The sequence below is a fragment of the Bos mutus genome, chromosome 10, assembly GCF_027580195.1.
Source record: "Bos mutus isolate GX-2022 chromosome 10, NWIPB_WYAK_1.1, whole genome shotgun sequence".
NCBI classification, from domain to species: Eukaryota; Metazoa; Chordata; class Mammalia; order Artiodactyla; family Bovidae; genus Bos; species Bos mutus.
The window spans coordinates 38,044,609-38,070,961 of NC_091626.1; the positions used below are offsets into that span (position 1 = coordinate 38,044,609).

Here is a 26,353-nt window from a genome sequence, read left to right on the forward strand (position 1 = left end):
AAATTCACTTATGATACCTACTCTTTCCTCTAGAGTTTCTAGCATTATAACGAATCGGCGGCGAAGGGTATAAGAGCCATTTGACATCGCCATTCCCACGTGTTCTCTTTCATCCAGCGACTGAGGCGCCTGCCCTGACCCAGACCCTCCGCCCCCCACCCCCAGCGAGTCGACTGGCAACGCAGCCCCCCAGCCTTTTATGGTGTCGGATGCGAGAGTCTGTCCTTAAGTATGGTCTCTTTTCTCTGTCCACAGAATCCCGGGTTTCCAGGCGAGGGGGCGGCCGGCAACGCTCGGGGAAAGGTGGCAGGGTCTCTGAAGGAGGCCGCCTCTTGTACTTGGGGCTCTTGGGGGCTGCGGATCCGGGCAGCGCGTACCGAGAGCGGGTTTGGGACTTCCCTCGGAACCGTGTCACTGGACGAGAATCGGAATTCGAGGGTCTAAGCCATCTTCAGATCTGGGGAATCGGGGTCTTGTTTGGGGATAGTGAGTTAGACTGAAAGGCACCCACGCCTTGACCTTGAGCTGACAAGCAGGAGACCCTCCTTTAACTGAAAAATTCTCTCTAGAGAGAATACCAGTGCCAACACACCTTATCTGATCTGCTGATTTTCGAGGATGGATTACTTAAACGTTTCCCTTTACGCATTACTAAAAAATTTTAAAATGTAATCTGATGTAAAAGTTAAATGAAAATTTTTATTTTTACAACTCAGCTGTCTATTTTGATAGAAGAAATCCTAGAATTAAAAGACAGTAAGGGCTCAGCTTTAGAGAACCTTGTAAATCTTGATGAGTTTCTATAATTTCAGTTATATTTCCTTTATTAGGCTTTTAGGTAGTACCTGTTCACAATTTGTTTTATAATTTACGTGAATTAAAACATATAATGACAGTGTCAGAGCTGTAAGAGACTTTGGAGATGATTTATCACCCTTATTTTCTAGGTGAAACTTTAAATGTAAAAGAAAAAGTGACCTTTGCCCTCTACTCTCTAAGGTTAATCAGGCACAATTTCCTACACCTCCTGCAAATAATATGAAGTAAAGGGACATGTCGTAGAGTCCTATTTTATATCAATATAGCAAGTTAGTGCAGATTGGTTTAGACATCTGAGCTATCAAATAAAGAACAGACAGCCCTGGACCAAAAAAAATGGCTCACAAGACTGGTTTCTTTCATTTCTTTTTGTTGTTAACATTTTACTTATTTGCTTTCTCTTTCAGACTTTTTTTTTTTTTTTGCTGAGCCACTTAAAAGTTGCAGTCATCATGACCTTTAACCCTATTTTCTTCAGTATGTATCTCCTTAAGAACATACTTTTACATAGCCACAATATGATTATCACACCTAAGAAAATAACATATTCAAATTTCTCTGATTATCCCCAGAAGTCTTTATTTTTAACTCAAAAGTGTTTTTTTTTTTTGATTCATGATCCAAAATTCACAACTCTTTAGTCTTGTATTCTAGAAAAACTCTTTCTACTCCTTTTCCTTTATAACTTTAATTTTTAGAAAAGACCAGTCATTTTATACATTGTCCCACATTGTGGATGTTCCTAATTATTCTCTCATGATCAGAGTCACATCAAACATTTCTGGCAAGAATACCACATATGTGGTACCACACTGGTTAAGGTGGTGATTGATAGATCTCCCAGTGTTAAAGGAAAGTTTTCTTTTTGTGTAACCTGTGAAATGCTTTGATACTACAATGGATATATCCTGTTCGCCAACAACCTACAACCCTGTAGTTTTATTATCCATTCATGAATCCTGCTTAAATCACAGAATTTCCAATTACCAGTACCAGTCATGGTGAACCCAAGATCAATTATAGTGACAGTGGCTAAGGACATCAGAAGAATCACTTATTGTAAATTAAGTTTGAACAAAATTAGAAATTTGACTGCAGACATGGTACAGATCTGCATATAATTCTGAAGACTAGAGGGTATCTCCCCATCACACCCTAGCTTTCTTTTTTTTAATACTCAGAAATTGCAGAGAATTGTTGGTCCTTGTGTGTACACCTGAACATACATATTACCTGGAAAAATAGGATATTAAGTATTTTTTAATACATAATAACACATATGCTAAAGAACTATAACCTCAGACTGAGAAAACTCATTTCGCTTATTGAAAAGGAAGAGGCTTTTCAAAAAATATGATTTAGCCAGAAGAAATTCAGGTTTAATCAAACACTTAGAGCCTAAAGGGGCCTTAGCAGTCATACTGTAATCCTTTCCTTTTTCAGGTAAGAAATCAGGCCTTACTGGAGACATTCAAGTGAAGATTGGACAACTCCTTTCCCAGAACAGAAAGGAAACTCATGCATCAAGAAAGGTTTGAGCTTGATGACTAACATCTCTTTTTACTTTTAAGTTCCCTGGTTTTATGATATATTTTGACACAAAAATTTCTTAGCATTGCTGTAATCATTCTTAAGACCCCTTCCCTCCCTCTCCAGGTTTAAAGCATATAACCAGAGGTATCACCTTGGTTGGATATTTGCCTCTACAATAACAAACATTTGCTTGTAGTAAAAGGTAATTAGGACCAAATAAAAGGGCAGCTATATTGCTTCTACCTCTTCTCACTATCAAGTGGTTTGTGTGGCTGTTGGACTTGATCAGTCAGCATAACTAATGATTAAATAGCTGTAAAATAGAATGCTGGAAGACTTAGGTCAGACCCAAACTAGCAAGTAAATTTGAAAATCATTTATTCACTCAATTATCTCAAATATTTTCTAGGAACAAGTTCCTTCACTTAGGTATACCATAATCTTGATACTGGAAAATATATCATTGAATGATTCTAGAGAAAAGGAGATCATAATGTTAACACAGTGGTCTTTGAGTACTAGAAACATTTTTTTTATTTTCCAATTCTCAAGAAACAGATTTTATTACTGTTGAAGTAAGATAAACTATTTCATTTTAAGGAGGAGATATTCTGTTAAGGCAGAGAAGGCAATGGCACCCCACTCCAGTACTCCTGCCTGGAAAATCCCATGGATGGACGAGCCTGGTAGGCTGCAGTCTGTGGGGTGCTTTTCACTTTTCACTTTCATCCACTGGAGAAGGAAATGGCAACCCACTCCAGTGTTCTTGCCTGGAGAATCCCAAGGACGGGGGAGCCTAGTGGGCTGCCGTCTGTGGGGTCACACAGAGTCGGACACGACTGAAGTGACTTAGCAGCAGCAGCAGCATACTATTAAGGACTGTATATTAGAAGACAGTACCAAGAACAAATAATATTTGGGGGTGTTCCTTATCTGTATCTCTTCAAAGACTTCCCAATAACAATCATTTGTCACTATCAATTATATATGAAAGGGGAAGTGATGAGGAGTCAACACAGTGTTACCAATTTTTGAAACTGACACAACATTTAAAGATTTCATACTTTCTGCCTCTCTGACCTCTCCCTGAGAAAGTCACATATGTGAATTTTAACTGAAGAAATACTGGGATAGTAATAAAAACTGATTTGGGCATTATAATTTGCAAACTTATAAATTTAAGTTCTCACAAAACAAAGGTTTCATTTAACACCTATCCACAAAAGTCATCTTACCGGTTTTCAGGCTGCTTTTGGAGTAGTAAGCCAAAAGAACTCTAGTTCTGATCATTTGCTAACCACACAGCACACTGTATCTTATTCTTGGGCAGGGAGTAGAAAGCTTGGCAGCCTCAAACTTGGAGATTAGTGTAGATTCACATACAGTTCTAAGAAAAAAAATACCTTGTGCCATTTGCCCAGCCTTCCACAGTGGTGACATCTTACAAAACTATAGTGCAATATCACAGCCAGGATGCTGATATTGAGATGCAGAACATTTCCATTTTACAAGTCTCACATGTTGCCTTTTTATCGTAACACCTACTTCCCTCCTCCTCCAGCCCCTCCTCAACCCCTGGCAACCACTAATAATTTCCCTATTTCTATAATTTTGTCATTTCAAGAATGTTATATAAATGGAGTCACACAATATATGACCTTCTGGGATTGGCCTTTTTCACTTAGCGTAATTCTCTCAGTTTCATCCAGGCTATTGGTGTATCAGTACCTCATTCCTTTTTATTGCTGAAGAGTATTCTATGGGTGTATCAGTTTGCTTAATCATCTACCTGTTGAAGAATATCTGGATTGCTTCCAATTTTTGACTGTTATGAATAAAGTTTCTATAAACATTCATGTGCAGGTTTTTGTGTGACTATAAGTTTTATATTATTATATTTCTTATAATATTAATATATTATTATTTCTTATAATAATATAATATTAATATATTATTATATTTCTTTCTGAAAAATGTCCAGAAGTGCAATTGCTGGGTCATATGATAGATGTATATTAATTAATTCAACCATTGTGATAGGTGTATAATGCTATATATCACTGTGGTTTTGTTTCCCTAACAGCTAACGATGTTGAACATCTTTTCATGTGCCTATTCATCATCTGAATAATCTTTTTGGTGAAATTTCTATTGCATATTTTCTAATTGGATTATTTGTGTTTATACTAGAGTCTGCAGGCTTCTTTATCTTGTCTGGTTATTTATTAGTTATCGGTCAGATATGTAGTTTGCTGTTCATGTGAAGGCTAAGAATTCTTTGCCCTAAAGCCCAAAGATTTTCTCCTATCTTTATAAGTTTTCACAGTTTTATGTTCTATATTTAAGTCCCAAATCTATTTTGAGGTAATTTTTGTATAAAGTGAAAGACTTACTTTGAGTTAAATTTTTTGCCTATAGATGTATAGTTATTCCAGCACTATTTGTTGAAAAAGCTGTCTTCACTTAACTGCTTTTGCACCTTTACCAAAAATCATTTGGTCCTATTTGCGTGACTATTTCTGGTTCTCTGTCCTGTTTCGTTGATCTATGTGTCAGCTTTTCCACCAATACCATACAGTATTAATTACTATAGCTATGTAGTTAAATCTTCAAATCAAGCAAACTGATTCTTCCTACTTATTATTTTTTTGAATTTAAGTCCATTTGCCTTCCATATAAATTTAAAAATAATCTTGTTCATATTTATAATAAATGTTACTGGGACCATGACAGGAATTGCATTAAGCCTATATATCAATTTTGGGAAAATTGACATCATTACTATGCTGAGTCTTCCAGGCCATGAACACAATGTGTCTCTCCATTTAAACCTTTGATTTCTTTCATCAGCATTTTATAGTTTTCAGCATACAAGTCTTGCAGATGCTTTGTCAGATTTACCCTTAAATCTTTTTTGAGTGATTATAAATGGTATTCTGTTTTTCAGTGTACATTTGTTCACTGAAAGTATATAGAAATACAATTTTTGCATGTTTATCTTGAATCCTGTGATCTTGCTAAACTATTTTGCTTTAGGAGTTTCTTTGTAGATTCTTAGGGGACTTTGGGATTTTCTGTGTCACAATCATGCCATCTGCAAAGAGGGACAGTTTTATTTTCTTCCTTTACAGTCTGTATGTCTTATTCCTTTTCTCGAGTTACCGCACTGGGTAGAACTTCAAGCAGTATGTTGAGAAGGAGTATTAAGGGCAGACATCTGGCTTTGCTCACTATCTTAGGGCAAAGTATTCAGTTTTCCACCATTAACTGTGTAGTATAGGGTATAGGATTTTTTGTAGGTGTACATTACCAAGTTGAAGAAGTTCCCCTCTTTTCCTAATTTTCAGAGTTTTTATCATGAATGGGTACTGACTTTATCAAAAGTTTTTTCTGCATCAGTTTATAAGATCATATGACTTTTATTTTTCCATCTATTAAAATGGTGGATCACATTTACATATTGGTGGATTATATCTGCTATTGTTTTGTTAAGGATTTTTATTTCTATTTTTTATGTCTATTTTATGAAGATACTTTTCTGTAGTTTTCTTGTATGTACCATCTTGTCTAGTTTTAATATTAGGATACTACTAAATTCATGAATAAGTTGTTAGATTTATGTATATAAAGTTCTTCATAGTTCTGTTCTTTTGAATCTGCAGGGTTTATATTACCATATCCTGTTTTATTCCTGATAATTTGTGACTTCTTTGTTAGTCTTGCTGGAGGTTGGTCTATTACAGTCTTTTCAAAGGACCATCTTTGTTTCATTGATTTTTGTTTGTTGCTTTGTTTTCATTTTCACTGATTTCTGTTCTTTATTATTTTCATCCTTCTACATACTTTAAGTGGGTTTATTTTGCTCTTTTTTAGGTTCTTGAGGTTAAAAGAAAATAAAAACATAGACTGTTGACTTGAGACAGTTCCCTTTTTTTAATTTACTTATTTGGCTGTGTTGGGTCTTGGGTGCAGTGGCAGACTCAGTAGTCGCAGCGCACTGGCTTAGTTGCCTTGCAGCTTATAGGATCCTAGTTCCCCTACCAGGGATCAAAACCCACATCTCCTGCACTGGGAGGCAAATTCTTAACCACTGGACCACCAGGGAAGTTGCATGAGACATTTCCTCTTTAATATATGCATTTAGTAATACAATTTTCCTCTTGGCACTGATTTACCTGTGTCACACAAATTTTAGTATGCTGTATTTTAGTTTAATTAAATTCTTGAGAGTTCCTCTTTGATTCATGGATTATTCAGAAGTGTACTGTTTATTTTCCAATGTTTGGAAATTTTCCAGTTATCTGGTAGTGGTTTCTAGTTTGATTCCATTGTGGTCTAAGAACAGACTATGTATGATTTCAGTTCTTTTATTTTATTGAGGTTATTTTATGGCTCAGGATATGGTTTATTTTGGTATGTGTTCCATTGGCACTTGATAAAAAAACGTGTATTCTGTGGTATTACATGAAATGTTCTGTAAATGTAGATCGTATTCTATTGGTTAATGGTGTTAAGTTTTTTATAGCCTTGTGGATTTTGTTGAGTTATTTTATCAATTGATGGGAGAGGGTGGTTTAAATCTGCAACTATACTTGCCTTTTTCTCCTTTCAGTTCTTTCCATATTTTGCAGCTGTGTTGCTTAAGGCACACATATCTAGGAGTACTGGGTCTTCTTGATGGATTGACCTTTAATGTCCTTTTCTGTCTCTGGTAAATTCCTTTGCTCTGAAGTCTTACTTAATCTAGTATTAATATATCCACTATTTGCTTTGGATGAATGTTTGCATGATAAATCTTTTTCCATCCTTTTGTTTTCACTCTGAATCTTAGGAGTCAGTTTCTTGTAGACAACATATATTTTGTCATTTTGCTAATCCACTCAGCCAATCTGTCTCTTGATCATTTACACCAGTTATATTTAATCTAATTGCTTATTAAGGCTGAAATGTGCTTTTTTTGTTTGTTCTAGTTTTTCTTGCCTTACTGTGGATTATTTGAATACATTTTATATTAATCTAATGTTTTTGAGTGTTATCTCCTTATGTTGTTCTCTTTTAATGGTTGCTCTAGGTATTAAATGAGATATACAAAGCTTATCATAGTCTAATGGTGTCAGCATATTACTTGTTTCAGTGAAGTGTGGAAGCCTTACTTCCCTTTACTTTCCCATTTATTTTGTTGTTCTTCAGTTGCTAAGTCGTGTCTGATCTTTTGTGCCCTGTCCTTCACTATCTCCTGGAGTTTCCTCAAATTCATGTCCATTGAGTTGGTGACGCTGTCTGACCATCTCATCCTCTGCCTCCCCCTTCTCCTTTTGCCTTCAATCTTTCCCAGCCTCAGGGTCCAAATAAGTCAGCTCTTCACATCAGGTGGCTAAAGTATTGGAGCTTTAGCGCTGGCTTCCAATGAATATTTCAGGGTTGGTTTCCCTTAGGATTGACTAGCTCGATCTCTTTGCAATCCAAGGGATTCTCAAGAGTCTTCTCCATCACTACAGATCAAAAACATCAGTTCTTCAGTGCTCAGTCTTCTTTATGGTCCAGCCCTCACACCTGTACATGACTACTAGAAAAATCATAGCTTTGACTATACAGACCTTTGTTGGAAAAGTAGTTTTTCTGCTTTTTAATACACTGTCTAGGTTTGTCATAGCTTTCCTTACAAGGAGCAAGTGTCTTTTAATTTCATTTAGAGCCACATCAGACAGTTTTATAATTTTTGCTTCAATTGTCAGATATAATTTAGGAAACTCAAGAAGGGAAATGTACTGTACTTACTCATTCTTTCTTCCTGTGTTGTTCCTCCCTGATGTTCCAAGTCTCCTTTTATAATTTCATTTCTGCTTAGAACTTTAATTCTTTTCAGGCAGGTCTACTGGCAATGGATTCTCTTAGTTTTCCTTTGTTTGAGAATGGCTTGATTTCACCTTCATTCCTGAAGGGTATTTTTGCCAGATTCAGGTTTCTGGGTTGACTGATGAGAAATCTGCTGTCATCCTAATAGTGTATCCCCTATAGGTAAGATGTCTCTTTTTCTCTTGCAGATTTCAAAATTTTTTGTCTTTAGTTTTTAAATGTTTGGCCATGATGTATCTTGATGTGGATTTCTTTGTATTCACGCTTTTTGGAATACAATTTAGTTCTTGAATCTACAAACTTCTTTTGCCAAATCTGGGAGGTTTTCAGCCATTATTTCTTCTAGTAGTTTAACAGCCCTGCTCCTCTTTCTGTTCTTCCAGGACTCTAAGAAAACAAATGTTAAATCTTTTGGTATAGTCATATAGATCCCTAGTACTCTGTTCATTTTTTTTCATTCTATGCAATATTTTTTGGTTATTCAGATTGGATAATTCTGTTTTCTGTCTTCCTTCACAGATTCTTTCCTCCATTCCCCCATTCTTGTTCTGCTGTTGATTCTGTCTGTTGAGCTTATTTGGGGTTTTTTTCCTTTCATATTTTTCACTTTTTGCTGAGCTTTATATTTTCTTCAATTGTTTTAAACATTCTTAATTGTGCATTGAAGAAGTTTTTTTATATCAGCTGTTTTAAAATCTTTGTCAGATAATTCTAGTATCTCTCATCTCAGTGTTGGACTTTTTTTTTTTTTTTTTTTTTTTTGAGATCTTAGTTCTTGGTATGAGGTTTTTTCTTTATAACCTGGAGATTTTGCATCTTGTATTTTGAGACTAGATTTGCTTAAACTTTCTCTTATAGCTGGCTGCTCTTACACTGCTTCACTGGGGAGAGGAGGGCATCTCATTACTGCCAGGTGAAGGTAGATGTGCAGGTTCCTCACTCTGTCACTTGAGGGGTGTGTGCGTTTCAGGGGTCTGGGGAATGTTCCTCCTTTCTGCTGGTGAGAGTGGGAGCTGTGGCTCTACTAGGCCGTCATTGGTCTCTCCCTGGCCGAGGGGGACTGGAGCGCCTCACTGCTGCTCCCCAGAGAGCCTCCACTGACACCACAGGAGGATATGGCCTCATTACCATGGGGCAGCAGGCAGGTCCTGAATCTCAGCTAGGGCTCCTTTGATAGCACCCCAGAGGGAAGGGAGAAAGGTGTTTCATCACTGACAACTGAGATGGAAGGCTCCCCATGCTGTTTCCACTGACAGTTAGGGGCAGCAGTCCTTATTAATACTCAGTAAGAATTAAAGCCCCTGTTCCCTAATAACGCTTCTCTGATGCTACTCTGGTATGGGAGTTGGAGTATCTTGTTAGAGAGCCTGGTGAGGGTAGATGTCTACCTGGCATATGCTGATTTGGGTAGAGATGAAGACCACAGTTTTTTCTGTGCTGGCCTGGAGTACAGCAGTTATTGTTTAAAAGTTTTCTGTTTTATAGGCTTCCCCGTTCCTAGCCCTTTGGTGGAGAGGATAAGCATGTAAGGTCCAGGGGTTTTAGTTGTACTTAGACAAATAGCAAAAAGCATATCTACCTCATCCTCCTAGAAGCACAAATCCTAAACCTCATTGTATGATATATTAACAGAATCGTCTGTTTCTTTGACTGGTTAGTGATATTTTATAGCAGTCATAAAGTGCACCTTACCTCAGAAGCATGGCTGGTTTCATAACTAGCACAATACTTGGTACATAAATGTTTACTGAGTGATTATCTATCAACATCTACCCACATCTATCTAGCAAAATTGTAACTGTTAAGATCTCAAACTGTAAAAAAAAGTTTGAAATTGATATTAGACAATGATGTAATCTTTAGGTTTGGGTTTCTATTGTGTCCCATAGTTGGAGGGTATGGAATCAGTGTTTCATGACTTAAGTGAGCAAAGTGTAACTATAATGGAAGTATCTTACCTGGAACATAACAATGATGATAGTCACAGCAATACCTGAAAAGTTGTGATCTTTAGTTAATTCCTGGTATTTTTCAGGTAATTTATGTAGTTAAAATATATATCTCATTTATAAAGCTGTGAAGTAAAATAGGAATAAAGAGCATTCTTGATAACTTTTTAGGTGTTTATGGAACACTGGGTTGCCGGGATGCTGGGCTAATCTAAAACCGCTACTGCATTGTTTATAGCAGATACCAAAGAGTTTTTGTAGAAAAGATAGTTTATATTATGTTACTGCTAAACCAAAGATTCTCTAAAATACAGTACAGTTAGACTTTGGAATAAGACTAGGATAGTAAATAGAAGAGAACTGGTGCTTCCCCTTGCATGTGGAAAAGATAACTTTTAAAAATGGCAATAATACTCATGAACATACAGGATAGGGACAAAAGAGGAGGAACGACTAAATGCAAAAGAGGGTAAGTTTTATACATGGTTGGAAATGCTGGAATCGAATTACCATTGATTGCATTTGTTATTTAAAATGAGAATATTTTTTCACAGTATTAGCTAAGAATGGTCAGAGAAGGCAATGGCAACCCACTCCAGTACTCTTGCCTGGAAAATCCATGGACGGAGGAGCCTGGTAGGCTGCAGTCCATGGTGTCGCTAGGAGTCGGACACGACTGAGCGACTTCACTTTGACTTTTCACTTTCATGCATTGACATGAAATGTCCCCAGGGACAGGGGAGCCTGGTGGGCTGCCGTCTCTGGGGTTGCACAGAGTCAGACATGACTGAAGCAACTTAGCAGCAGCACCTAAGAATGGTATACATATCCAGTTTTATCTTTTTTGTATTGGTTACCAGGAAACTCAAAGCTAAATGCATATAAATTCTGTTTGCAGTATACATAATTAGCATTTGTTTTTTCTTCCTTTACATGTTGTTTGTGTTTTAAACAGCTTTGTTTTATACAAATCTTTTATATATTTCATCTGTTCTAGAACTAGCCAGGATAGAATAAGTAATGTGACACATTCCTGTGTCAGAATTAACTGAGCCTGTGTCCTCCATTTAGGATATGTGAAAATTCCAGTAATTCAGAAAGGCTCTTTGACTTCCTTATCTTCACTTCTCTGTTGCCCCCAAGTTAGATCACAAGTGTCATATATTCAGAAGTTTCTGGTAGGTCTTAAGTAGATGGTGTTTGTAAAAAGGATCTTTAATAGCATAGGTCTAAGCTGTGTTAGCAACCAGTGGAACAGTTAACTTAAGTACTTATAGAGAGACACCAGAGATTTCTTTCCTATAAAACTCTACTATGAATGGGGCTTTAACACATGGCTTTGCAAAGTAACAGAGCAAACTGTCTTAAAATTGGAGATTTAGATAGATAGGGATTTGGGGTCTTATAGCTAGCTAACATTAAAAAATTAAATTCTAAACTATAAGGTTCTTATTAATGACCTGGGAAATTGGGAGGCATGGCATATAATTATATAATCAGTTAAAAATCTGTAAAATTTGAACAGTAATTTCAAGTAGACTTGTTTCAATTCTATTTCATAATCTATTCTTGTTTTTATTACCTTCAGTTAGCCTAAAAACATTTGTATACAGACTGACAAAACTTTTTACTTTTAAATCAGGTGACTAATAACGTACCAAAAGAATATGGCTGCACAAATACCAGAATCTGATCAGATAAAACAGGTAAGGTAATATAATTAAGGAAAAGGGATTTTGCAAAACTTAAAGGCATTAGTGGATACAACCATGTCAGCACAAAATATTTATATTTCATTTCCACAGATGGATGTTAAATTATATGAAGCAAATTTTTCAGATAGTTTGAAAGATAATCCAGGAAAAGATAAATATTCAACTAGAAAATCTGACTATATTTTGTAGATCATATTATACCTATTGAAGGTAGTAAAAGAACCTTTCAAGTATTACAGGATATTTTGCCTAGATACATCAGTATTTAAAACATTTGTTTTAAAAACCTGTTATTAAAGAACCTTCTGATTTGTTTGTAGTTTAAGGAATTTCTTGGAACCTACAATAAACTTACAGAAACCTGCTTTTTGGACTGTGTTAAAGACTTCACAACAAGAGAAGTAAAACCTGAAGAGGTATGAAAACTGTTGCTCACTAAAAATTCTCTAAGGTCATCATAAACAATATAATTTCCTGAGCCATACAGTAAATTCCTGTTGGCTGTCTATTTTACATATGGTAATGTAAGTTTCCATGTTACTCTTTCCATACATCTCACCCTCTCCTCCCCTCTCCCCATGTCCATAAGTCTATTCTCTGTCTGTTTCTCCATTGCTGCCCTGTAAATAAATTCTTCAGTACCATTTTTAGATTCCATATATATGCATTAGAATATGGTATTTATCTTTTCTTTCTGACTCACTTCACTCTATAATAGGTTCTTGGTTCATTCACCTCATCAGAACTGACTTAAACGTGTTCTTTTTTATGGTTGAGTAATATTCCGTTGTGTATATATACCACAGTTTCTTTATCCATTCATCTCTCGATGGACACCTAGGTTGCTTCCATGTTCTAGCTATTGTAAATAGTGTTGCAACGAACAATGGGATACATGTGTCTTTTTCAGTTTTGGTTTCCTCACTGTATATGCCTAGGAGTGGGATTGCTGGGTCATATGCTGGTTTTATTCCTAGTTTTTTAAGGAATCTCCATATGGTCTTCCATAGTGGCTGTATCAATGTACATTCCCACCAACAGTGCAAAGCATTCCCTTTTCTCTACACCTTCTCCAGCATTTATTGTTTGTAAATTTTTTGATGATGGCCGTTCTGACCGGTGTGAGGTAATTATCTCTTTGCAGTTTTGATTTGCATTTCTCTAATAATGAGCAATGTTGAGCATCTTTTCATGTGTTAGTGAATTTAGGCTATCTTTTATATGTTCCTTTACTCAAAGGAACTTAAACAGCCAAGGACTCTGTGGCATTGAGTTGAATGATATCAAATTTAGTATCACAGCCACTCTGAACTATGGCAGACTTTTTAAAGAGAAGATGCCTGGGACTTCCTGAATATTGTTCCACAGCAAAGATTTTTTTTTTTTTTAATTGGAGGCTAATTACTTTACAATATTGTAGTAGTTTTTGCCATACATTGACATGAATCAGCCATGGGTGTACATGTGTTCCCCAAAGATTCTTAATAATTAGATTTTAGTCAAGATGCCCAGGCTAGAGAAACTTGACACAGCTCTCCTATCTGACTCTGAGAACTCAGGTTAATTTTGGAAAAAGCAGAGCTTGAATCTGGTGGCTCATATTGCATAGATGGACTCTGAAATCCCAGTTCCAAATCTTAACTTTTAATAATCTGTTCAAAACATTTATGTATTTGCTAAAAGTGACACAAACTTCCTCCAGTGGAAGATGCTGATAAATTTAATGCCAAGAACTTAACATATTAATATAAACAGCAATCCAATAAGTGTTTGTTAAATAAATGACAAAGTTTGAGAGATGCTAAGTAAAATAGTCTTATTAAAAAGTAAAAAGTTGAAAATTAAGAATGGGGAATTCCCTGGCAGTCCAGTGGTTAGGGCTCTGTGCTTTCACTGCTGACAGCCTGGGTTCAATCCCGGTCAGGGAACGAAGATCCCACAAGCCGCACAACATGGCCAAAATTATTATAATAATAATAGCAACATTGAGAATGGACTTTTTCATTAAAAAGGAACAACCTGCTACTGGACCTACATTCTGACAATCAGAGTAACAGATGGGAATGTGGAATTTGCCTTACTACTGAAACATACCTACAGAAAATCTAGACCAGAAGGCAGGGAATTACCATTGTTTTTAGTACCTACAAACTGGTAAGCATTCAGTATGTACTAATTTTTATAAATATATGAAGGTATTAACAGTTGAAAGCTATGATCACTTGTGACTTATTGATACCGTTTAATTCTCAAACATATTTGAAGAAAGAAAAGTACCCACTGTTTATTCTTTTAGAATATGTGCAATATTTTTAATTAATATTTTTGTGTTGCCTCTTGGGTCTTTTTATTTCTAGACTACCTGTTCAGAACATTGCTTACAGAAGTATTTAAAAATGACTCAACGAATATCTATGAGATTTCAGGAATATCACATTCAGCAGAATGAAGCCCTGGCTGCCAAAGCAGGACTCCTTGGCCAGCCACGATAGAGAAGTCCTAACAGATGGACTTTTGATGAAAGATTGCCAACAGCTATTGCACTGGAAATGAGGATTCACCTGATAGAATCCTCTGAAAGCAGTAGCCACCATGTTAAACCATCTGTCATGACTGGCAAATGGAAACAACTGAAGAAACAAAATTGTTATATACAGGAATAATCAAAATAGAAGGTCTTATTGTTCAATGAAAATAATAAGATGCAACACTTGTTGAGGCCTTAAGATTCAGCAGCTTGGTCACTTGATTAGAAAAATAAACCATTGTTTCTTCAATTGTGACTGTTAATTTTAAAGCAAAATATCATGTATGAGATAGAAGAAATTTTATTACTATAAGTAAAATAAATGGAAATGTCACCGAGCAGTTGTTTAAACTATATAATTCCATAGCATTCTGACTGGACTGTGGATACGTTGAAGTGTTTTTCAATCACGATCATCCTCCAAGTATTCCTGTTCATTCATGTCTGCCTCAAATTGCTGGTAAATACATAAAATAGTTACTTGCTAATCATTTTAATGCATGATCCTTTTCTTTTCTCCTTTCTTGTGTCACAGTGGGCACTACACATTCTTATCCTAGCTACATTTTCATATATCTTGAGGAAACATTCCATTTGACACTAGCTTGGGAATGCTTAAGAGTTGATTATTGTGCTTTAGTGGAGACTGTTGCTTTGTATTTTGTTTAAAAGCTGAGAATCCACCATGAATGATTCCAAGTCAGACCAACAGTATACAGTATATTCTCAACTACTGCATGTGATCAATTGTAATAAAAAGTAAACTAAAGTAGCACCTTAGAGCTAAACAATTCCAAGCATTTGCAGGAAATTCTGATTGACGTATAAGTACACACAGCAAGCAGTTTGTTATCAAATGAAATTCATTCATAAGCCAATTTTTTAATAGGCATCAGTCCACTTATGAATATAAACTTCTAATTAAGAGAATACTAACTAGCCTATATATTTAAATTTACCAAAGTGATTTCTGTGTTTTGTCATATTGGAAAGTAGAAGTCTTATTCTGCTTCGATAATTTACAGTTTTCTATGCTCATTGTATAGGCCATTAGGTAATTTATCTAAGAATACCACTTATAGGCCTCTGTTGACACTGCAGTCAGTCAATAACAGAAAGTACAAAAATAAACAATGTTAACTTTAAAGTTGAAATGTTGAAACGTGTATAATACTCAACAAAATATACAATCCATCATAGTCAAAGGAACATGAAAGAAGAAATTTGTTTCATCTTAAGAAAAGCAAACAAAAATTCAGAGATGTTACTCATTTAAAACTTAGGGTCATTCACACACATACTTTGCTATTTTTGTCTAATCAAGCCCAACATGATTATTTACAGTGTTCATTTAACAAAGATAAATACGTGCTTACCTGGCAAATAAGGGGAATTTTGTGCAATAGCATCTCAAATACCTTGGGAGGAAGTGTGTGTTTGAAAACTTTCAGAAGTTCCTGTGGTTGCCCACACACCAAAAGGGCATTGCTGAGATGTTCAACCCCCATTCGATGCTCTCCTGAATAGATTGATAAGTTTAGAGCAGGATTTTAAAGTTCCTCAAACATATATTCTACAAATTATCAAGAAAGCACCAAGCATTAAAACTACAAAAGCATATCAAACTAAAGACTATGAACAAATCTCAAAAAGAATAAATAATAGGGAAATGTTGAGCTGCCTATTAGATTCACTGTGATCAGGCTGCAGTGTGAATAACTTTCTGACCCAAATTACCATTTAAAAGTGCACTCTTGAATTGAAAATGTTCATGTTCTGCAATTTGGGTATGCAAGAGGGAATATTGAGTTTATTTTAAAAAGACTGGTGTCTGTCATTAGTGATATGAGTTATTTTTACCTATGTGGTTGATGAAACATTACAGATGAGACATCTTGATATCCTAGCTAAATGAGACTTTTATAAAATAGACTGTATTATTAAAGAGCTGAAACACGATTTAGTGTAACCATGAATTATGTATCTAGGGGAAGACAGATGAGTTTTAGAATGACTGGCTATAAAATAAGAATGAAAATTTGTGAAGAGTGGACATTAATGATAGGACTTTAAGTTAAAACATGTAATCACTTAATCTCACTACCTCGTTTTAGGAAAATCAGGCAAAGATCAGTGAAATAATTTAAGGTTTCAAAGCTAATTAATGCCAGAATTAGTAATAGCACCTAATTTTCTGAACCTTGAGACTACAGTGCGCTGCCCCTCCTTCACATGTTTTGGAATAGCAAAAGTTGAAATTTTGACATATTTAACATAACTAAGTAGGAAACAAAGACTTTGTATCAAACCCTTTAAAGAAAGAAAAAGAAAAAAAAAAAAATAAAGAAAGAAAAAGCGGTAAGGCTGCTCTCAAGTCGATGGAGCTAACGTAGCTCCAAAACTAGTCAGTTTGGTTAATTAGGTCAACCAACAATCCAATCAAATTAGCTAATCAGAGATTTCTATTAAAATTTTTGGCTCTGTGGTCCCTCTGGTTACATAGACATAAAAACAACTGAGACGGCTACAGAACTACCTGACAGCAAAGTAGTGAAAACTGGGTTGGCAGTGGTGGCAGAAGTGACTGGAGAAGACATTACAGAAAATTGGCTGAAAAATTACTGCATTAGAACAGTGTTTCTCAACCAGTGTGTTGTAATAACCTAGGGGAGTTTAAAGAATAATAACTTGTATATTACATCTGGAGAAGACCATAATTTGAAAAGATACATGCACCCATTGTTCACTACAGCATTATTTACCAAGACATGGAAGCAACCTAAATGTCCATTGACAGGTAAATGATAAATAAGATGTGGTACATATAAACAACGGAACACTACTCAGCCATAAAAAAGAACAAAATAATGTCATTTGCAGTGACATGGATGGACCCAGAGATTATCATACTAAGTGAAGTAAGCCAGACAGAAAGATAAATACACTGGCATATCACTAACATGGAATCCAAAAAATGACACAAATGAACTTATTTACACAACAAATAGACTCAAACAGAAAACAAAGTTATGGTAACCAATGGGGAGAGACAAATTTATACACACTGCTGAATACGAAATAGGTAACCAACAAGGGAACTATAGGGAACTGTACTCAAGATCCTATAAGAAAAAAATCTGAAAAAGAATATATGTATAACTGAACCACTGTGCTGTACACTTGAAAGTAACACAACATTGTAAACCAATGATACTTCAATAAAAAAAAATTCTGATACCTGGGTCCTACCCCAGAGATTCTTATTTAATTGGTTTTGGGTTTGGTGGGGATTTAAAGAATAAGCAACCAATGAGAATTTTAGAAATAAAGTAGAAGTATATAACCCTAAAAGTGCTAATTATTTTAGGGGCTCATGGAAATAATGTTATCGTGGAGAGAAAAATTTAAAAACTCAAGTTTGCAATTTTTGTCATCATCTCAATATTTGTAATATTCACTTCTATATTACATGATAGCTCTTAAAGATAAATAAAAATATAATAAAATTATTTTTCTTTTGATTTATAATTCATCATTTTCCTACCCATATTTATACTGTCCTAATTCAAAAAATGTTAAAGGTGAAAGGTTCTTTGTATTTTAATTGCCTCTATAACAAAGGAGTATACCCAGGGACAGGGGAGCCTGGTGGGCTGCCGTCTATGGGGTCACACGGAGTCGGACACGACTGAAGTGACTTAGCAGCAGCAGCAGCAGCAGGGCTTCATCCAGATTTGTGTGGCCCTTAGTTTATGTAATCTGGGGCCCCTTTTAAGAAAAAGAATATGAAATTAAGAATACAAGATTGGCAGGAATCTTCCCAGAACCTTGAAAGAGGCCCTTGGAAATGAAAGTCCTTAAATTTTATGTTTCATCATCTTGTATACAATAGCTCCTATTTACGTCGTTTAAGTCAGCTCTAACTATTCATTTTGTCACTAACATTTATACTGAATAAAAGTACTGAAATTTCAAATTATGATGATTAATACGCAATGCCTTTGAATGGCTTTTTCATTTCTTAAAACATTTAAGCCATCGGATTAAAACATTTAAAACACTGCATTAAAAAATATTCGTGGATATTGCTATGAGTTTTCCAGGATTTTGACTTACTTTTTGCTTTTATAAATCCTGGAGGATGTTACCCTCTAAATGCAGAGTGAAAAAAAAGTCTCCAAAAATGACAAAAAAGAGAAGCAGAAATAGCTGTAGGCACTGTGATATGCATGGGAATTTGCAGCACGTGAAAAAAAGACATAAATGGGTGTGGTGCTCATGCATACAATATCATTTATGCTTTACATAAGAAGCCTCAAAACAATTTTTCTTTCTAGTGTTAAACATCACAATAAAGATATTACTATATACAATGTTTATAAAATATTATCTACCATCATTTTCCCTGACAACATTGTGAAGTTTCTCAAGTCAAGTGCAGGGTACCCCCACAGGTATCATTATACTGAATTATCACTCATAATAATTTTATCATCAAAGTAAGTAAGTATTTTATTAAGAATATGCTTAGGCAGGAAAATTTTTATAAAGAAGTTAATTTTTTTTTTTTTTACATTTTGATTCATACAACATTTAATCATTTGGAAAACTCACTTACTTAGAATTTTATCTGACAGTAAATAAGGTGTTCTTGTATTTGGCTTTGCTTCTTTCTGCCTACTTCCAAGACTGCAACATGAACTTAAATACAAACTCTAACAGAGTGGAGCTGGACAGCAATGAAGTGAAAATGCTGGGACAGTTTCTCTAACTGAAACACATCTAGCTAGGTGAAGTTTTTTGACATAAAAATACCAATCCAAAAATATTTCTCAAACATCAGTTATCATAAATAACTGCTTACAAAAGTATGTTTACATTCTTACCTCTGGATAACCAAAGTTCTCCCATTCGTACCTCTTGCAGAAAAAATTCTTGTAATTTTTCATTTTTTGCTGGATCCCACAACTAAAAGAGTCACAGAATATTTAACAATAAGTAACGAATGTAAGGTATATGGTTACTAGCCAAAACTGAGGGCTTCTCTCGTGGCTCAGCAGTGAGGAATCCAGCTGCCAATGCCTGCCTGATGCAGAAGACTTGGGTTCGACCCCTGGGTTCAGAAGATCGCCTGGAGAAGGAAATGGCAACCCACTCCGGTATTCTTGCCTGGGAAATCCGATGAACAGAGGAGCCTGGCAGGCTAACTTTTATTTTAAAAGCACATCTTGAATCTAGTCTCTAAACGCAGAATATGACAAATGCAGTTGCTCTTTATATTTAAAACAATTTCTTAAAATGGAGTTATAATTTCAGGCAACTAAAAAAAAAAAGCAAAAAAACATGGCAGATGGTGGCTGTGATTTGTCACCATGTACATTTAATGGCCTTCCTAGATGGCACCTTGTTAAACCAGCACAGCCACTGTCTGCCAGTCTGCAGCCCAGCCAGTTTTATTCTTCAGTTACCCTAATTCTTTGACATCCTGATTACCATTTTACATCAGCTTTTGTACTTTTCCATATATTTTCATGAGTTATATTGTCTTTTAGATCTAACAACTCTGAGAAATAAAGTCAGTAGACTAGGGTAATTTCTTAATTTAGCTCTGGTTATAATTGTAAAAAAGTTGAACCCCACCCTCCTAAAAAAAAAAAAGAAAAACATGGCATATTCAAGTTTGGTTAAGATACTTGTAACAACTTCATATTTTACCCAGCTTGCTAAGTACACATAGGAGAAATCCACTGTAACCAACTCTAACAAAGGTACCTTTCTTTGTATGTTGCAAACCTATTTTCTTGCTTAGAGTATTAACACTGCTTGTTGATTTAGCAAAGGGCATGGTGGGGGTTGACAGGGCAGTTGGTGATATTCAGAAGGATGCTATGGTTTGCTACAGCCTGTTTCAAGAAAGTGACCAGGTTCACAGGACAAGGTCATCACTGTACTAAGCTAAGAGCTGTCTTTAAAGCTAAAGTGGGCAAACCATGCTCAAAGTATCCACTCCACAGTCACTTCAGCTTCAGTCTTTTATATCCGGAGGGTTTTTGTGTTTGTTTTCCCCAAGAATTATCTTTTTTAAATAGGATGAACCAGCAGATGAGATCATATTTTAAGCTTTTATCAGCAGACATGCTGATGATCATGTCATCAGCACAATCACGTTTCTTTTTTTTTTTTTTTTAATATAAATTTATTTTATTTTAATTGAAGGTTAATTACTTTACAATATTGTATTGGTTTTGCCATACATCAACATGAATCCACCAAAGGTATACACGTGTTCCCCATCCCGAACCCCCCACACTCCTCCCTCCCCGTACCATCCCTCTGGGTCGTCCCAGTGCACCAGCTCTCTGTTGTGACCCCGCTCAAATATCAACCTCACCTTCTACAGTCAATCCCCAGTTCTTATTTTTCTGTTTTGTGTCTCATACTCTGGGCTTCCCCAGTGGCTTAGCAGTAAAGATGGGGGTTCCATCCCTTGGTTGGGAAGATCCCCTGGAGAAGTAAATGGCAACCCACTCCAGTATTCTTGTCTGGGAAATCCCATGGACAGAGGAGCCTGGCGGGCTACAGTCCATGGGGTTACAAGAGTTGGACATGACTCAGCCACTAAACCACCCACAACCACTCAGCTATCTCTTTGGCCACATACTTTAAATATTGCAATTTCAAGGTCTGTGCCTCTGCACAAGCTGTTTCTCTCTGCCTACAATAATCATGGCATCCGGTCCCATCACTTCATGGCAAATAGATGGGAAACAGTGGCAGAGAGCAAAATCAGCATCACAGGGAAACAGGAAAAGGAACACTGGCAAGGGATGAGATGATGAATTTACTTCTGAACACACAAAGCAGAGGTGCCTACAGAACACTGAAGACTACAGAGTCTGGCAGGCAGGCAAAATCTGGAGCCCCGGGTCTAGAAATCTGAGTTCACTTAGTGAGAAGAGAAGGAGCTTCCAGGGGGATGAGGGATTATGCAGAATCTGAGATCAGTGTTTCACAAAGGATGGGCCTAAGGAGCTATTAAAACTGCAGTTTTCTTGGGCTCCACCTAGACCTACCAAATCAATTTCTCTGAGTAGAGCTCAGGAATCTGGATTTTTGATGAGCTCCTCAGATGACTCTTAAATTCTGAAGCCTGAGAATTACTGCTGGCATAACCACTGGGCTATCTCTGACCTCCTAAATCACAATGGCTGGTGCTTGGGTCAAATAATCTGTTTTAACAAATGCCCCAGGTAAATCTAATGCAGATGAATCACAGACCATGCTGTGGAAAACAAAAGGGCTGGGGTGACGAAGAACAGAGATCCTGTAAGTAGGAAGAGACATCTTTCTGTGCCTTAGTTTATTCATCTATAAAACTAGAAGAACAGAGTTGTTATGAGGATTATATAAAAGAACATTTGAAAAATCCTGCTTCTGCCTCTTCCTCATTTGACATAAACAGATCTTTATCATTTCCCTCCTGGACTGCCACTGATTTTCCTGTCTTTGCCTTCCCTTCTCCACCCCATACTTCAAAAAGAAATAATTACATCCACTTCCTGAAATAAAGTCACCATCACTGGTTATCCACCACAATAGAAAAATTTCAAAACTTTTAAATTTGGCATCAAAGACTTCCACAATAAGACACCAAACTACCACTCAGCTATCTCTTTGGCCACATACTTTAAATATTGCAATTTCAAGGTCTGTGCCTCTGCACAAGCTGTTTCTCTCTGCCTACAATAATCACGGCATCCGGTCCCATCACTTCATGGCAAATAGATGGGAAACAGTGGCAGACTTTATTTTTGGGGGCTCCAAAATCACTGCAGATGGTGACTGCAGCCATGAAATTAAAAGATGCTTATTACTTGGAAGAAAAGTTATGACCAACCTAGGCAGCATATTAAAAAACAGAGACATTACTTGGCTAACAAAGGTCCATCTAGTCAAGGCTATGGTTTTTCCAGTAGTCATATATTGACATGAGAGTTGGACTATAAAGAAAGCTGATGCCGAAGAATTGATGCCTTTGAACTGTGGTGTTGGAGAAGACTCTTAAGAGTCCCTTGGACTACAAGGAGATCTAACCAGTCCGTCCTAAAGGAGATCAGTCCTGAGTGTTCATTGGAAGGACTGATGTTGAAGCTGAAACTCCAATACTTTGGCCACCTGATGCAAAGAGCTGACTCATTTGAAAAGACCCTGATGCTGGAAAAGATTGAGGGTGGGAAGAGAAGGAGACGGCAGAGGATGAGATGGTTGGATGGCATCACTGACTTGATGGACATGAGTTTGAGGAAACTCCCGGAGTTGGTGATGGACAGGAAGGCCTGGCATGCTGCAGTCCATGGGGTCGCAAAGAGTCGGACACGACTGAGTGACTGAACAATAAACAACAATATTCAACAAATATTTGTTGGGTGCCTACAATATACTGGACATTGTTCTAGGCACTGGGGAGAAAATGGAGAGTAAAAACACAGACAAGGTCTGCCCTGGTGGAGTTGATTCTAATAAACAGAAAGAATTTATCAAATAATCACACCAACAAACACTAACTTCAACCATTTATAAGGGCAGTGAAAGGAGAGGGACGTGGAATTGACCCAGACTCTGCCCCAGGGAAAGCATCTCCTCTCTCATGCCCAGCCTTGAATACTCCCTCTCCTACTTTCTTTGTCAACTCTACCTTTTTTCTCTATGAGACTCCATCTTGAATCCCCAGAAATCTGTGTCTCCTGCTCTCTACTACCCTTTCATCAGCGAGCATGAACTACCTATTCTTTCTGGAAAGTTTATCTTACATCTCTCATCACCAATTGCCACTGACACCACTACAGTTCAAGACTTTGTTACCTCTTACCTGAACTGCTGCAATAACTTTCCTTTTCTTCAATCCATCTAGCACACTCCTGCCTGATCTAACGTAAAAAGGTTTTTTCCTCCCCTTATTTTAAAAACAATTCCTGCTCAGAAATCTTCAATAATTCCCCCCACTGAATCTGAATTTCTTAACTTCAGGTCTTCAAAGCCTTCCCAGATGCAGGGCCCTTAATTAGCTCTCCAACCTCACCTCCCACCATCCCCAACTGTGACTCCTTTCTTTGTCAAACATTTACTGAGTAGAAGGATCTGCCACCCCCAAAGTCTTCTGTGAAGAACTGCATGTTCCAAAAACAGCCACAGCAATATTCCCAGAGCTGCTTGCACTTCCAAAACCTAGCCTCCTCTAACAAGAGCTGGAGTCCATTTCCTCTCCTTTCAAAACTGAGTGGGTCTCAATGAGGCAGAACTGGCACCACCTGGCAGGCTCCATGTTTTCTCTCAAATATATGTATAAATAAATACATATATACAACTGACCCTTGAACAACATGGGTTTTAACTGCCAGGTCCACTTATATGTGTGTGTTTTTTTTTCAATAAACAGTGCTACTGTGCTACAAAATCTGCTGTTGGTTGAATCCTCAGATTTGGAACCACCAATACAGAGGGCCAACTATAAAGTTGTATTCATATTTTTGACAGAGAGAAGTGTTGCTGCCCCAACTGCTTGCTGTTCAAGGGTCAATTGTGTGTATCAACACCCACACAGACACACACAAATATATTACAAACTTGCTTACCCAGTACGACCCTTCCACCATACTGTGAGGAAGACCATGCCACAAGGAGAAGACTTGTGTAGCTGTTCTGTGCAACAGTCCCAACTAAGTGGCCAGCCAGCATAACTGCCCAATATGTGAGGGAGTAAGCCTTCAGATGACTCAGCAGGTAGCCCTGGGGCTGCTAAGTCTGCTAAGTCACTTCAGTCATGTCTGACTTGGTGCGACCCCATGGATGGCAGCCCACCAGGCTCCCCCATCCCTGGGATTCTCCAGGCAAGAACACTGGAGTGAGTTGTCATTTCCTTCTCCAATGCATGAAAGTGAAAAGTGAAAGTGAAGTCGCTCAGTTGTGTCTGACTCTTTGCGACCCCATGGACTGTAGCCTACCAGGTTCCTCCATCCATGGGATTTTCCGGGCAAGAGTACTGGAGTGGGTTGCTATTTCCTTCTCCAGGGGATCTTCTTGACCCAGGGATGGAACCCAGGTCTCCCTCATTGTAGGCAGACGCTTTACCATCTGAGCCACTGGGGAAGTCCGTGGAGCAAAAATGTGATATCCCCACCCTGCCCGACTCAAACTGAAGATTCAGGAGTAAAATAAGATAAAGTTTTAAGCTCTAAGGTGAAAGTAGCAATAGGTAATCAGAACACCTCCATGATAACCTGGCCCTGAAAGTGATCCTCTGCCTCTTCCGTGCTCCTGATGTTGTTGTTTAGCTGCTAAGTCACGTCGGACTCTTGCAACTGTAGCCTGCCAGGCTCCTCTGTCCATGGGGTTCTCCAGGCAAGAATACTGGAGTGGGTTGCTATTTCTTTCTCCAGAGGATCTTCCCCCACCCAGGGATTGAACCCGGGTCTCCTGCATTGCCAGGCGGATTCTTTACTATTGAGTCACCAGGGAATGGGAAAAGGAAATGGCAACCCACCCCAGTATTCCTGCCTGGAAAATCCCGTGGACAGAGGAGCCTGTAGGGCTGCTGTCCATGGGGTCGCACAGAGTCGGACACGACTGAAGCGACTTAGCATGCATGCATGCATTGGAGAAGGAAATGGCAACCACTCCAGTATTCTTGCCTGGAGACTCCCAGGGACAGAGGAGCCTGGTGGGCTGCCGTCTATGGGGTCGCACAGAGTCGGACACGACTGAAGAGACTTGGCAGCAGCAGCAGCAGCACCAGGGAATCCCCTGTGCTCCTGTTACATGGGGCATGCTCTTTCGCCATTGCTAACCTCTGCCACACTTAGAACAATGCCTCAAGTGGGCATCGACTCAAATGCGAGGCGCTCAAACGAGCATCAACCGAATGAAAATTTCACAGAACAGCCCAAGAACGCTCTGTTTGAGAAATGAAGCGAGTTGGTTAAGTTGGACCAATCACCAAGATAATTGTGATTATCCTTCAAAACGACTGATCAAATTCAATTTTGGAGAAAAAGAGGATACATCCTGTCTCTGAGCTAGAAGAAAGGCCCCGTAGAACAGGAATGGGCGGTACAGCACCGTACCGGGCCGGGCAAACCTGGGTCTCTTTTTAAGTGTCTGGTGTGGCTCAGGACCGAGCGACTGCGCACGCACGCGGCTCAGGAAGGGCAAAGGCTCCTCTTTCTTCTTTTTTATAAACTAAAATTAGTGCCTTTTCCTACCACGTTATTACTGCCTTTTCACGACCCCAGATGGTTCTTCCTTCCTTCCTTCCTCCCGATGTCGGACAATAAAAGCTAAATACTGCCCGAGCGGAAGCGGGGTGCGGGCAGGCATCGAGGCAATGGGAAACGGCTGCTCAGGAAACCGCCAGGGACCCTAAGGCCGAGCCGCTACCTGCACCGGCGGGAAGTTACTCACTGTAACGCCACCTCAGCGTCGCTAAAACACTTCACCTGGGCGCCCCGTCCCTCAGCCTTTCGCTGCTGGGCTCTTCTTTCTGCAAACACAACGTGGCACGTGCTGGTCGTGAGCCCTCCAGATGCCTGCGTGCGCCCCGCGGGCCCCTAGGCGGCGGCCCCCGCGGCCCGGCCTCGCCCCGGGGGCCCGGTCAGCCCCACCGCCGCCCGCTCAGCCCGGCCCGTCGCGCCTCCGCCGCCGTCTCACTCACTTTCCCTCAGGCGGCGCTTGAACGCGGGGTCGCCACGCCGGCTCCGGTCGAAGTAGATGCAGTAGCCAAGGAAGGCGATGGCGCCACAGGCCGCCAGGAGGCCGAGGACCGTGCGGACGCAGGGCATCCGGCCGCGGGCGTCCCACGAACCGAGCGTTGGGCGCGGGCCAGCGAGCGCGGGGAGCCGGCCAGCCGGCAGGGAGCGTCGGCGCGGCGCCCATGCCGGCCTCGGGGCTTCCTGTGCGCT

At 38.4% G+C, this 26,353-nt stretch overlaps 2 protein-coding genes across 2 annotated transcripts; one reads left to right on the forward strand and one right to left on the reverse strand.

The window, feature by feature from the left end:
* Positions 1 to 80: 80 nt before the first annotated feature.
* Positions 81 to 14,737, forward strand: TIMM9 (translocase of inner mitochondrial membrane 9). Its single transcript, XM_005900859.3, has 5 exons — positions 81 to 229; positions 2,263 to 2,351; positions 11,800 to 11,863; positions 12,193 to 12,288; positions 14,230 to 14,737. The coding sequence occupies exons 3-5, from the start codon at positions 11,825 to 11,827 to the stop codon at positions 14,362 to 14,364; spliced, it is 270 nt and encodes an 89-aa protein (XP_005900921.1). The 5' UTR covers positions 81 to 229; positions 2,263 to 2,351; positions 11,800 to 11,824; the 3' UTR covers positions 14,365 to 14,737.
* Positions 14,738 to 14,802: 65 nt separating this feature from the next.
* On the reverse strand, positions 14,803 to 26,233 carry TOMM20L (translocase of outer mitochondrial membrane 20 like). Its single transcript, XM_070377770.1, has 5 exons — positions 26,107 to 26,233; positions 25,892 to 25,935; positions 19,286 to 19,367; positions 15,776 to 15,918; positions 14,803 to 14,856 (listed from the first exon to the last, which is right to left on the reverse strand). The coding sequence occupies exons 1-5, from the start codon at positions 26,231 to 26,233 to the stop codon at positions 14,803 to 14,805; spliced, it is 450 nt and encodes a 149-aa protein (XP_070233871.1).
* Positions 26,234 to 26,353: the final 120 nt, after the last annotated feature.

Excerpts from the sequence above, each read along its gene's own strand:
- TOMM20L (XM_070377770.1), bottom strand. The coding sequence starts at position 26,233 with ATGCCCTGCGTCCGCACGGTCCTCGGCCTCCTGGCGGCCTGTGGCGCC. Across the intron at positions 25,936-26,106 it reads CAAGCGCCGCCTGAGGGAAA|AAAGAAGAGCCCAGCAGCGA; the intron begins GTGAGTGAGACG and ends TTGTGTTTGCAG. Across the intron at positions 19,368-25,891 it reads CTGAGGGACGGGGCGCCCAG|TTGTGGGATCCAGCAAAAAA; the intron begins GTGAAGTGTTTT and ends TGACTCTTTTAG.
- TIMM9 (XM_005900859.3), top strand. The coding sequence starts at position 11,825 with ATGGCTGCACAAATACCAGAATCTGATCAGATAAAACAG. Across the intron at positions 11,864-12,192 it reads AATCTGATCAGATAAAACAG|TTTAAGGAATTTCTTGGAAC; the intron begins GTAAGGTAATAT and ends ATTTGTTTGTAG. Across the intron at positions 12,289-14,229 it reads GAGAAGTAAAACCTGAAGAG|ACTACCTGTTCAGAACATTG; the intron begins GTATGAAAACTG and ends TTTTATTTCTAG.